Raw genomic sequence first — 14,158 nt, 5'->3', positions numbered from 1 at the left:
AGTTCTGGATGTTTAAAACAGATTTTTTTTCGTAATTATAAAAATCGTGCCAAGGAGGAAGTTGTAAAGATCTAATATGAAAATCTTGAAATCTGAAATACAGCACTGAACATTACAAACATTTTTAATTTCACATAATTTACTTAAAAATACCCTGTATTTTTATATAAACAATGGTTGTACTACACTCACTGACCAAAACAGTAGGAAACCCCATCCCATAACATACAGGATATTTGGAAGCAGCAAAAGCTTTGGTACTGTATGACATTACCTTGTCATGTTGTCTACTAGATTATGAAGATTATACATGAACTTTTGTACCAGGATTCGTCTTTCAGGATTGCCTTCAGGTGAGACTATGATTAGCGTACAGATAAATCGAAATTCGTAATCACATTCCACATGTTTTACCAAATTTTAGGTGACATACTGTAGGCTTGAAATCATGTGACTGTAACTCCTAGAGAAGGGGAATTCCGTCTCATGCTCCACGGATCTACTAATGTGGCTGTATTTTCCTAATGCTTTTCGTATTCATGTGAGCAATAAAGTTCTTAATTGTGAGGCACTCTGATGAAATAGCAACAATACCAAAAAGCTTTGGATGCCTTGGCCTGTATGTCATTGACAGAGATGAAAAGTGAATAAGACTTAATACTATATGTCTGATTTATCTGCACTAATTTGGCAATCAAGTCTGATAGATGTTAATATAGTAAAATCTTGCTCTTAATACTTCTTTCAAACTAAACATTTCTGTCATTTTCAAACACCAGCAAAATCTTGGTTTTGGATTAACAGAGAACAACATTAATTTATTTTTTGGTTTTAGAAATATGCTGTATTTCATCCTGAAAAAATGATCATTCATTAAAATGAATCTATTCATCAATGTGTTAACCAGTAAACATATAGCTACAGAACAAGTCAAATAAAAAAAAAAAACGATGTTTTGTCTATAATAAAACTCATCTACAAAACGATTATGAAAATAAGTTTCCTCCAAATCATGGGAGGGTACTTGTTTCTTAATTTCTGCTAATTTTCTATATTCAAAAACTGACAAAAAAATAAAATACATGTACTTTAAGAAGAAAAGTTGTGTGACATTGTTGTTACATAATCACCTTGGTAGCTACAGTGTTTGAGTTACTCCCAAGATAAAAACAGTTTTATCAAAAAAGGGAACATACGTACATACATTACATGACAAAAATGTCAGGAATTGTATGACCAATTACATGTAAAGGAACCCTCACAATGATGGAATCCATCATCTTAATGTCCACTTATAATTTCTATTAAACACATTAGTAGGATCCGTGTTCCTTCTGGAAAGCCACAAGATTAATGGAACAAAGCCAAAATGAGAACCTGTCTAGTCCAATGGCCTCTGCCAAAGATTAAATGGTTCATTACCTTAATGAGTTCCTCCAGCTCTGAGGAGTTGACACAAGAGTGCTTGGACAGAAACTCCAGCTTCTCAGCCAGAATGATGCTTTTTTGGGAACTCTCATGAGGCTGCTCCAGGGCTTTAAATACTGTAGCACCAATAATCAAATACAGCACAACAAGCAGGAAAATGGCAGTGACTGTTTTCCACTTCATGACTGTTGCTACTGTGTCGCACTCATCCCCTGAATTTAAAACGATGGGTTTGGTAGAAAAGGAGAGGCGAGGTTTTGAGTTCTGTGTGGCTGATTTTGGATCCAGAAGATCAGGTGCTGCCACTGGAACAAAAGAGAAAATTACCATTATGTAGGCTGATCTCCTGAATAAACAAAGCAAGGCTGTATCCACATACTGTACCTGTATATCTGCTGTACTGTACATATGCTGTATACTGTATATGACCTGTGTGCAAGTGACAAAATATTGTTCTTCTTTTTCACAGCTACTGTATATTGTCTCTTACTAGAGCTCCATTTACAACACTTGCAACTGCAATCAGGAGGCAGGAGTAAATTGTGCTCTGTAGCAAAAAGAAAATTAGTTTATTTAAAGTGAGAGTTAGTAACTGGTTATCCCAGCAGCCATGAATTATAGAAACAAAGGTTTTCACTCACTTTCTAAATCTTAGATGTGTTTATTAGAATTTTGGGACTATCTGCTTTCAGTAATATACAGAATAGTACAGTAAACACAGTGAAGAGTGATTATGCTGCTTGAACATTTTTTATGATCAACAAAGTAAAAAAAACTTAATGTAAGTACCATACTATGATAAAGAATTTGACAGGTCTGTTGTTTTTAATTTAAATAACTATAGCCAACTAATTTTCTCAATCCAAAAGACCATTAACCACTTCTAAAATCATCTTGACTGTGGACTTCAACAGACAGGAAAAAACATTCATCTGGCAGTACATTCATTACAGCAGAACACTTCTGAAACTAACAACAAAAATAACAATAACTCAGCTTGAGGGAAAAAAAAATCCAATAATGCTTTTAAAACTCTAACACTTCCTTCAAAAATGCTTAAATATTTTTTCAATGTTTTGTAAAATTACACAGCAAAGTTTGATACCATTTTTCTGTGTAATCATTAAGAATAACTGCTGTTAAATAGTTATGGCCGCTATTTATGGCCCTTTTTCTTTTTATGGAAAATGGAAAATGTTCATTTAATGGAAGCTAAAAACCTGCCATAAACCTGCCAGTGATTTTTCTCTTCATTGGTTTATATGGTTATGTATTAATTTATGTGCTTATCACAGGACACAATTTGCTAGTAATCACCTCTTGTAAGAATTGCATCAATCTCTGTGATCACAGACATGGAAAAATCAATGGTGCTCAGGCCTCCCATGTGGCTCATCCAGCAGAGGCACCACCTGCCTGAGTATGGGTGGAGCTCTGGGAGTTAAGTTTGAGCCTGGGCCATGTTGCTGCCTGGCTGTAACCGAGATTGCACAAGTGGTGGTGCACAAGTGTTTGAGCACCGCTGACTGTAAGGTAAGATTAGTCAGCCCTTAGCTCTCCTGGCTCTCAGCAGCACAGCCTTGACTCGATTATCAGGCTCCTGGCTGCGGTGCTGTCAGGGAGGGCTGCCTCTCCTCCAATGCACTGAATCTCCAGCACAGAGCCGTGATGCCTGTGACCCCTGTGTTAAATGACAGGTGGTTCAAAGATGGGCGAGTCAAAGGAGTCTGCCTACACTTCCTTGTTTTCTCCTGTGTGTAGTCATGGGTTTCACAGCAGTCAGCAGAGATGTGAAAAACACACATGTGGCTGCTTCAAATTGGGTGGGTATCACACAAATAATTTGCAAATTTAAGATTAATCATTTAAATTGGTGATGCTATGAGAATTTATTTGATACCCCATCTCTGTGTTAGACTGGCAGAGCAGAAGAAGCACTGCATGTTTTTGCCTGCAGTCGCCTTTTAGTTATCAATGTTTTGAACATGAATCAGTTCAAAAAATGAGTTATTAACTGGCAGGACAGATTTATAAAAAATGACTATAGATCAAAGTAAACACAAACCTTACCAAATCTAAAAAAGATGATACGTATTACAATGTAATATCCTCAATTCAATTCAATCCTCTAGAAAAAAAATGTTTTGCAGCAGACTCCCACACAGCAATATAACATGACAACCATCACTAACTAAGAGGTCAGGACAAACAATATTTCAGGAAATATACAGTAGTTATTTTATCTTCCTCTTCTTTAAAGAACAATCAAGTGTACCTTAGGAACAAGTAAAGGTTTATTCCATGGTGAAAAGAGAAGAAAAGAAACCCAATGCTTAATTAACTGTATTCCAAGGCACACGGTATCTTCTATTTTTTTGTTGGGGGTTAGGGCCAGAAGAACTAGGCAGACTATAAATTAAAGACATGGTTTCCTTTCAGTTTATATGCCTATGACATTTGAACCAAAGTTTAACCAAATTCCTACTGGAACTCTCTGATCTTGTTAGGAGTTGGTGTTTTGTTATGAACAAACTTTACTGTCTAAGCCCTTTTGACTGTGGTACATAATGCTGAGACTACATATCACTACCATTGTAATTGTTACATACTGTACAGTGATCTCGATTTATACAAGCTTAATTTGCTCCTTGAAAATGTCCTGTAAAGTGAAAATGCATATAAAGGAAATTAAATTCCCATTACGGCCTGTGTTTTAATCTCATTTTGATTCCACAAATGTTCCCTTAAACACCCAAACTTCACCTTAATACAGCAGAGAAGCAGAGAAGAGTATGTATGAAAGCAATTATATTCCTGTTTAACTATTGAGTAACATGCTTATAGTCACAACAGTAAACAACAGGTAGGAAAACAATAATACTTCTGCTCATTTACAGTACAATAGTTACATCAATGCAGTTGTTAGCAAATGCATAAACATTAGGTGCTATTCTGAAATATGTGCCCTTTGAAATATGCAAAGTTTTATGTGATAAGTTTATTTTTTATTACAAAAGGTTAAAATGTATCAAAACATAAAAAATGACTAAACTTGACATCTGAGGAGGTGAGCGAAAATATGAAAATCTTGGCAATGCTTTAATAGAGCCCAGTAATGTAAAAGTGAAAATCTGCCTGTTAAAAAAACAGGTAGAAATGACTACATCTAAATTACTATGTAAAATTGAAATTTGTCTGGTACATTGGAAGAGTTTAAGCTATGCTTAAAACTACAGTACAACCCTTGTAGCGTTAGGAATTCAGTTTGTGATTCTGTTTTTGTTAATGTTAACTCTACTTGATTTTAATTACATTTCACACAATTTTGTGAATTATAAACCACATTTGCCTTTCTAGGATAAGCTCATAAACAATTTTTTTCTGATTCTAGTGAATTGGAAATCAAATGTATCACAAAAGAATAAAAAGTACTGCTTAGACAGCATGCTGAATTTCTTATCCATAACCATCGCAAAATTACTGTTTTAATGTCAGCTGGCTCAGGCACACTGTATACAGTATGAGCTTTGAAACTTTGCATGCAAGGAACCCTTTGCAGCAAATCTTGTAATTAAATTGGCTTGTTTGAAGTTTCTCCAGTCTCTGCATTTATTTGATGTTTCTCTTGAAGAGAAGGCTACACTGGATGCACACATACAGTTCCATATCATTGTCTGAGCAGATCAGGAAGCACAAAGAATGAATCTCTTGACCTTTACGACATTCCTCCTGAATTTGTTTTGGTCAATGTGATAAAATTCACCTAAATAGGACTCCTTCTGCTTGAAATGATATATACTGATATTTAGAAACATTAATTGCAGAGGGATGTTAATACTGCCATTACTTCCCTATAACTGAAAAAAATACAAACTTTGTATCAGCCATCATCTTTTTTTTTATTTGCTCCAACACCAAGCTTCATGCTCAGGCCAGCTGGATGCCTAAATGACCCACTTGGGCATAACAAAATCAGAAGGACTTTATTAATATATTGCTTCAGATAACATTTGTTGCCTCCTCCACATTATACACTTCACTGTAGACTATGTCATCTTTCAAGTGGCAGCAATGTGGAACAATGGTGAGGGTTTTGAACCTGAAACTTAAGGTTGTAGGTTCAAATCCTATCTGAGATACTGCTATTGTATCTTTGAGCAAGGTGCTTCACCTGAATTGCTCCATTCAAACAACCAGCTGCATAGGTATTGTACAGTAAATGTAAATTGCTTTGGATAAAAGTGTCAGCTAAACAAATCAATAGTAGATTATATACTGGGGTCACATTTTACCAATATGGTTACCGAGGAACATGAAGCTGTGAGGCAGCCATGGTAACCACAACACCACCATGTTTTCTGTGTATTTGGGCCACTGTGTGTAGAGGAGAGATTTCACAAAGTCTGAGAAAGCAAGCCTTTCTCATTCTCCTGTTGTCCATAATGTTAAACCCCTTTCAAGCAAATCCCCTTTTCCTGTTTCACTAAGGACTGATAAAGGGGGGCATACACTAATAGATATTTTAAAATTGTATCGCGATTCTGAAATGCACGTTTTCTCCGGTGTTCCTGGGGTGGGAGGTGGGTAGGGGAGGGTTGTCTACACTACCTTTGCATAATGAACTGAACTTCAGGGGGAAAAAAAGGGACTGGCTTCCTCTATCTGTATACAAACATACAATACAGTACAAACCCATAACAGCTGTTTGGAACAAGGGCTTGAATGTCACAAATGAAAATGTTTACTAGCACAAAAGTCTTTTTGGTCCCAAAAAATCCTGCTGTAATCATGGAACAATTTACTTAATTTTTCATCACAGAGAGTAGGCCGCTCCTGTCATATGAAACCTGTCACTAGTCCTGGTGTAAACTCTGTCCAGGGAGCACTGTGGTTACCATTTTATCCATTTATGGAATGTCAATCCATAGTAGCTACAGTAGGTTCTGTCACGAGGTCTCATCTTCTTTGTCCTGTTATTCTTAGCATGACCTTTGGATCCTGCTTTTGATATTGATATAATTTATATGGACGTTTACTACTGTTTAAACCCATTGCACAGTTTGAGGGGATTAAAGGGGCTGCAACTGATGCGGTCAAACCCCTGTTGCACTTCTACGTTCTACTGCTGCAGTCTGATCTTTGCTTACAGGTCCTTTGGTTGAACATTTGGAGGGAGGTAATAATCGAGGGTGGGCGGTTGATGCCGCCTGTTGTACTGTTTTATTCTAATTCTGTTGTTTTGGAAAATTTAACACTAATTTTATGATTTAACAAAAACTGAATTAACATCGCTCCCAATTTATTTGAACGTGGAAAACTACAAGATAAAACCTTAAGGCAGCGTTGTTTCATGCAACAAATTAAACGATAGATTTTACTATATATCAAATCAAGTTTGCGTTTCTCATTTGTTATTTTATCTTTCCTATTGGATTGACTAAGATCAATTAGTTCTGCCATACGGTTTCTTTGTCCAAACAATTTATCTGTGCAATTATTAAAGACCCATTTGGGTCCGGAACATGCTACGGATTTCCAAGGCGGGGGGCGAACAATTCAATTTTAATTGAGCTAAAATGTTTTTTATTCAGCCTTTAATTTTACAAGGAAGGAAAACGAAATCACATTTCTCTATTTCTTTAATTCCAAAAAAACATCATTCCAAATAAAGAAAATCACGATTTAGGAAAGCTTCCGATTCTGTTATTCAATACTGCAAATGTATGCTTAATTCAAAAAGTTGAAATTGAAAAACGTACTGTATTTGCAATCAATAAATTCGGTGACTTCAAAGGCTACACTTCCTGACACCGAAGTCACCACATTTACACTTGCATTCCTGTTGTACAAAATAATTTACCATTATTATACAATGATTTAGAAATAAGTACTTATAATCGGCAGCTGTTCTACACCTGCGCAATGAAACGCATTCTCGCAACCCAAACCAATACAGTACAGTATATACAGTACTTGAAGCTAAACCAGACATTCTCACTAGTTTCAGAATACTGACATCAGAGAATTCAAATGAAGAACGTCAGTTTCAACAATGACAATCAAACAAAACCAAAGAAACATTTTTTTCCATTTAAACTCATTTTATTTTTTATATAAGTTACGTTTCTACTGATTTAAAATGCTAGATACCGACATACTGTATGAAACACAAAGATACAGGAAAGCACTTCATAAACACTCGGTCCTACTCCATTTGATTAACAGGTTGCTTAAATAGCTTCTCACTTTTCACCCCGTCTAAAATCACAAAAACATTTTCGAATCCATCAAAATTAAAAATCGATCCTCACACCATAAACGTGACAAGCAAAAAACATTACAAAAATTAAGATATCCAAACACGACACTCAGAACAGCATCACCAATACTGTACCTTCAGCACTGCATCTTCCGTTCACATGCAATTACTGTCGCTTCCGAATATCAAGGCTGGAACATGAAGGATCTTCCTTACTCACACACACACGCACCAAACAGCTGGCAGCTTTCGCTTGCCATGCGACACACAAAAATAATTAAAAAAATGTATAGGAACAACCGATCTATAACATGCATGAATCCTATATGTAAAATAACTCAAAAGTCACTTACTTCTTCTCTTCCAAATTCTTTTTCCTTCCCGTTCTTCATCAGCAGTGAAGTCCAAGATTTTATTTTAGTCACAAGCATAGAGTCTTAGACGAACGCTTCCACATAGCGCAGAATGTGCTCAGCTCCTTCCAGCTTTTAGTTACAGTAGCTACGTCTGTCTCCCGAGTTCTGTTTTAGACACCCATTGAAATATTCCTCAGAACACAGCACCCGAGTCCGAGGCAGAACAAACACAAAAAAAGGTAAAAAAGGAATGTGGAGGGGGGCTAATTGCTTCCAGGAAATTCTTTAATGACATAATATCTGCTGGGCAAGCACCGATACGCATGTTTGGAAGGTCCTACTGATAAGGAGATGCACGCCACACGAATGTTCTCAGCAGTTTCAGCGGTACAACAGGGCAATTGACTACGGTTTTGCTTCTCTGACCCAGACAAGAGTATTATCGTGTGGGGTGTGGGTTATTGATGGTATGACGTTGTAAAGCAGCCCATGTGAGAATTCAGTGACTCCTGAAGACAGGTGCACTCGCATGCATCTCAACACGTGGAACATAACCTTGCATACACCCCTTTTTCTTCTTGCATACAGCATTTTATGGGCAAAATTAGTTACCTCAAACCGATATACTGTACAGCACTATTGGAAAGGATTTCAATAAAAAAAAATTAACCACAAACAGTACAGTATGTGTTGGGGATTTTCTGGGGTTCGGGTGCTGAACACGTGTTACTAACATTTTTAAGACAGTAAAATATTTTAAATGTTACACTTTCTATCCTTGAAAAAGCGTCTGTTACTATTTTTCAAACAGTAACTATAAATTTCATTTATTGACCCTGCGTAAAACGCAAACGCATGTGTGGAAATAGTTTTAGAGGTGGAAAATAACAATGTAATAGAAACCTTTAAGCAAACAATACATTTTTGGATTCTTATTTTAATATTTTACAGTATGGAATAAAGGAGGTGTACCTGGTCATTTTAATTTTATTTAATTGCATGACCAGGAACAATTTCACATGTAATCTGAGATATTAATGAATCTTCCTCAAATATACTGTATACTGTATACTACAGCATGTAATGAAACATACAGTACATGGACATTTTCGAAACCCTTATAAGGGTTAAAGACTGAAGTAAGACTTTGAATCATGAAAATAATATCACACAAGATATAAGGAAGCAATCCAGAAAATCTGAACACTTTCAGAAACTAGGCAAAGGTTTTATTTATGATGTCATGATGTTCTGTGAGAGTAAAAGTTTCTGCGATTAATCTATTCATGGGGTAAAAGCTATTGGTCTATATCTTCTACACAAAAAGGATATTAAAGATTGCAGCATTTTATGCCCTGTGATAAAGTGTCATCCAATTTATATCCCATTGAAAATATTCAGTATATATACTGTACATGCCTTTAAATATCACACATCCCCTTCCAATGAAGTCCCATTTTGTTGAATTACAAATGAAGCGTAGACATTTTTTAGTAAATGTTATAACCATATCTTGAATGCTCCAAGTGGACACTTTTATGGGTGAAAGAAGCTACTGTAAATGTAAACAAACACAGCAAAGAAAAATCAATGACTTCTTGATAGTAAGGTATCACAGAATTTAAAATAGTTTTTGTAACAATGTCATTTACTGTAGATAATTAGAAATTGAAAATCTAATGTAGTGGAGTCCTCACCTTATTTTTACAGATGCTGCAAGACAGTGGCAGATGGTAGTCTACGACTTTATAGATACAACTATTCAAATTTATAAACTAATGAAAATATTTTCTAACTGTAGATTGTCATTGCCTAAATGACCCTGGTACAGTACTGTACTGTATGTGTTGAGACAGCTCTGAGGAGAAAATGAGCAGCGATTCCCAACTTGTTTCTAGGGGGACCACTGTGATGCACTGAGCTCACCAAATATTTTCTGTAATCATTTAAGATGCTATTCTGCTGTCACTTTGAGTTCTTGCCAGTTCTCGGGGTGTTCTGATTTCCCTTTTTTCTTCAGTATAAAAAATGCACACCTAATTGGATTTAAGTCTGAGGATTGAGCAGTCTAAGATTTTCCACTTCATTCTCCCGATGAACCCCTTGTTTGCTTTGCCTATACATTTTGTGTTATTATCGTGCTGCATGGTGAATTGCCACCTAATATATACAGTACAACCAGTATGGAAGACAAAATGTTAATGTAAATGTCCAAATTATTTCTGTAGAAAGCCATCATCAGGGGGCTGTGCCAGACCAGGCTTCACAGATAAGGTTCTCTAAACTTTGATCTTCTATCAGTGTTGCAGACATTTGTCCACAAAACTTTTTTTCATGGGTCTCCTAACTTTTTTTTACTTCCAAGCAAATTCAGAAGCACGCTGGAGGCAATGTCATGACACTTTGGAAGTCAAACTATTAGATACTTGTCAAGTGATGAAATCACTGGGTTGGACTCAAAAGTATACAGTAAATAACCCAGAACTAAAACACATGTTATACTTAACATTCAAATGAATCTTATGATTACAAATACAAATTGCCTAACTGTAGCACAAAAATAAGTTTGGACTTTGAACACGTAAAAAAAAACAAAGGGTAAGGAGTAGAAAATAACAAAATGAGTTAAAATATTCTAAATAAGTCTTTAATTAAATTGTGCAAACTGACTCAGAGTTTCTCATCAAAATATTTTATGGAGTGCTTTCTCAACACCATCTAAAGATGCTTTACAACATGACAGAACAAAAACATTATAAACATATGAATGTGTATTTTAATACTGTAAACAGAACTAAATGGGTATAAAAGTAAGTGTCAAGGCATAATTTAATAGCTCTGACTAACTTGCAAACACTAATGTGGGCTGGGAGATCTTTAGACACTGCCTTAGAGTATGAAAACAGAAAGCACGGTCACCTGTGACTGAACCACCTTGGTCTAAGGCAGGGATTGGTCACAGACGCCATATACATCACAGGAAACCATAATGAGATACAAAATAATAATAATGTGTAAGTTCTCCAGTGCACAAAAATATTTACATGAGAGGTTCAATACCCTGAACTCCACCCTGGCTTTTTCTTGATGGACAGGCACTGCAAGAGTCTTTGTGAACCAGAGGTGAATCAGTGTCTATAACCTGACATAAGATGGCGGAACAGACAGGAGATGACAAACACAAACTAAGAATCACTGTGGATCCACAACAACAGGTAGTTCATAACAACTAATGCAAAAAAATACAACAAGGAAGCAAATACATTTAAAAAGATGCCCTGTTATTCAGATGTACTGTACACTGTACTCTAGGATGAAGAATGAACTGAGGTCCAGCAGGACAAGAATGGTTACAAAAACAGAGGCAGCAGTCATCTGTAAATCATTAGTAATCCTAACAAGAGCTGTTTCCGTATTATGGGTTGATATGAACCCAGACTGAAGTGGTTCATATACTGTATCTTATTTGCAATTAAATGATCTTTTGACTGAATGACAACAGCATGTTGTGGACCAGCTTGCCAAAAATAGTAAGTTAGATTTTGCCTGATAATTACTAAGCAGACTGGAGACTAAATTCTTCTTTTCTAACAGAGTAGTAATTACTGCAAATTTAAAGGCTAAGGAAACGATTTCAGGTCCTAATGACTCATTGATGATTATATATATATGTATGTGACTTTAGGACAGCAAATTGCAAAATTTAAACAGAACAAGACAAAGAGAATAGGATCCAAAGCATATGCGGGGGTTTTTATTTTAGTGATTTTTTTTAACGTTTTTTTCAAATTCTGCTAATAAAGACTGCATCAAACTTTAAAAACATGCATCGGAGTCACCTGAAAGTACATAAATTGTGTGCAGCAGTGGAATCACTACATATCATTAGATTTTCGATGTTTTTATTTTAGAGACAGTAGCTGGGTGAAACGGAAAACTGACTTTTATTCTCTACAGGTATTGGAGAGACATGAGCAGCACTAGCACAAAATGCAGTCTCTAGATTTTGCTTTACTTATTGGATAACAAAACATCCCAGTCCTAAAAAAAGGATTGTGATATCTTTTCAGCACCAGTCATAGGTAAACAGTATTTGATTCTTAGCATTTCTACATATTTCAAGATGTTTTAATGATACTCCAAATATACTAAGATTAGGCCAGAATCAAACAGTGTACCAAAGCTTTTTACTAGAGCATTTTGAGTAAATGCAGGATTATTAAGTGACTAACCTAAAATAGGAAAAAATCTGATGCATTCATGTTTATTTATCGTGGTATCATGATATAAATTAGAACACTGCTGTTTGACTATTGAAGATAGAAATTAGGTAGATTTCAATGTGATCAGTATAGAAATGATATTCAGAGCCATGTTCCTGAAATATACAGGATGACTGAAGGGTACCATGAATTACAAACAAGAGTGGTCCTAATTTAGACCCCTGTGGCACACCAGTACTAACAGCAGTGGTGCTAAATTGCAAAAGAAATGATACAAACTATGTTCTATTACTTTAGAAAAAGCCTCAAACCACCAATGAAGCTTTGCTAATGCTCATCAAAATCTTTGAGGCACTTAAGTTGGATGTTACTGTATGATAAATAATGGCTAATAATAATGGTTACTGTGATGATTTTTCACATAATTCTCAAAAATAAATATAATGATTATATTTTTTCAAAAATCAGTAACAGAGAAGGTTACACCAGTTAACTAGTGGGTTAGAGAAGTTTTTCAGCTGGTATTTTGTTCAATGTGTAGTGGCTTGTTCATCCAGTTCAAATTAATGGCCTTTTTCTTGCAAAAAGTCCAAACAAAGTGGGAAGTCTGACAAATCTTTTCTCCTTGTGCTCTTTCTTTCTCTCCTCACTTGTGCTTTATCTTTTCTACTGTCTTGTGACAAAGATAATAGCTTAGTTTCTAAGGTGTCTCCTTATACTCCCTAAGAAAAAAAGAACTCTCAGAGGAAGAGCAGATAGAATCCTACGCAAAATGTCCTTGTCTCACCAGTCTTACCTGTATGTGGAAGTTTTGGGAAGTACTATAATTATGGATTCAGGCTTCTTGGATGATGTTGGCACCCCCTTGTGGGTTTCGACAAGGTTTCTAGCTTTTCTTTAAAAGCCAAAAGTAGGTATACACTCAAAATCAAAATGCAAGGAGAAAATGAAGTATTGTTAGTTTACATTACATTCATGTTTCAGATCGCAAATATTATTGTGATATTTTGTCTAATGTAGTAATTTAGATTAATTTAGTAACTAGTGATTTAGAAAACAGATTAAAAGTATACAAAAATTGACATTCACATTGAAGATTTTTTTACTGTAGTATACTGTGGTAAACACATTTTTTCAAGTGTAAAAAGAGAAAAGAAATACCTGTGGGAGGATGGTTTTCAGGCTTGCGGAGTTGTTTTTATACACCGCGCAGCACATTGTTGGCATCACTTCTTTTTTTATCTTGGTAATTAGTGCAAATTGAACACAGCAGTTCCAGCAGCTTCGCATTCCTAAAGCATACTGTATGTTCTGTAGGCCTTTCTACCTGGAAATGCTGCCAAATAAAAATCATATTATAGTTCTGAATACAAATATTTTTAATGTGATGTTAAATCAAAGGAGCAGACATACAGTCCTAAAGCTTTAGCTGAGAAAATGCAACATGTTTCCTTTTCCAATCAATCATTGCATTTGATTCATATTTGTATCAATTATTTAAGAGATATCTGTATTTTAAATGAAAAATCACCAACTTATGGCATAAAGTGAAATGGAATGAAGAGGCTTAGCACATCTCTTCACCATTTATGCCTGGAGGATAAAACTCACATTAGTTTGTATTTTAAAATCTGTAGTAATGGCAGTTTTGATATCAGGAGCTGTATGCTAACATATAGAAGGCACATGCTGTGTAAGGCCTACATAAAAATATTATATGGTGCAGTTCCTACAGTATGATTCAGCATTTTGGTGGCCTACCAAAGTTATACAAAGTGAATTTACATTGATGTAGACTCCACATCTACATTGTGTCAAATATCATTGCATTAAGCGATTAGGTGCAACCACACAAAGTATGGTGTGTGTTCACTTGTCTTCACAGTCATTGA

At 35.6% G+C, this 14,158-nt stretch overlaps 1 protein-coding gene across 2 annotated transcripts in view; it reads right to left on the bottom strand.

Annotated features, from left to right (window-relative positions):
• Positions 1–8,474, bottom strand: part of kcnk2a (potassium channel, subfamily K, member 2a) — a 52,402-nt gene extending 43,928 nt beyond the window's left edge. The window contains exons 1-2 of one of the 2 annotated variants that reach the window (XM_088626235.1): positions 8,041–8,474; positions 1,423–1,733 (exon numbers count right to left, since the gene is read on the bottom strand). In XM_088626235.1, the coding sequence (XP_088482361.1) occupies positions 1,423–1,733; position 8,041 (312 nt within the window). In that variant the 5' untranslated portion in view covers positions 8,042–8,474. Of the gene's footprint in view, positions 1–1,422; positions 1,734–7,822; positions 7,904–8,040 lie in introns of those variants that run through there. The other variant, XM_088626236.1, reaches the window with a different exon arrangement.
• Positions 8,475–14,158: the final 5,684 nt, after the last annotated feature.

Source organism: Lepisosteus platostomus, chromosome 3 (assembly GCF_059453375.1).
Source record: "Lepisosteus platostomus isolate fLepPlt1 chromosome 3, fLepPlt1.hap1, whole genome shotgun sequence".
Lineage (NCBI taxonomy): Eukaryota > Metazoa > Chordata > Actinopteri > Semionotiformes > Lepisosteidae > Lepisosteus > Lepisosteus platostomus.
This window is presented reverse-complemented; position numbering and strand designations above follow the sequence as displayed.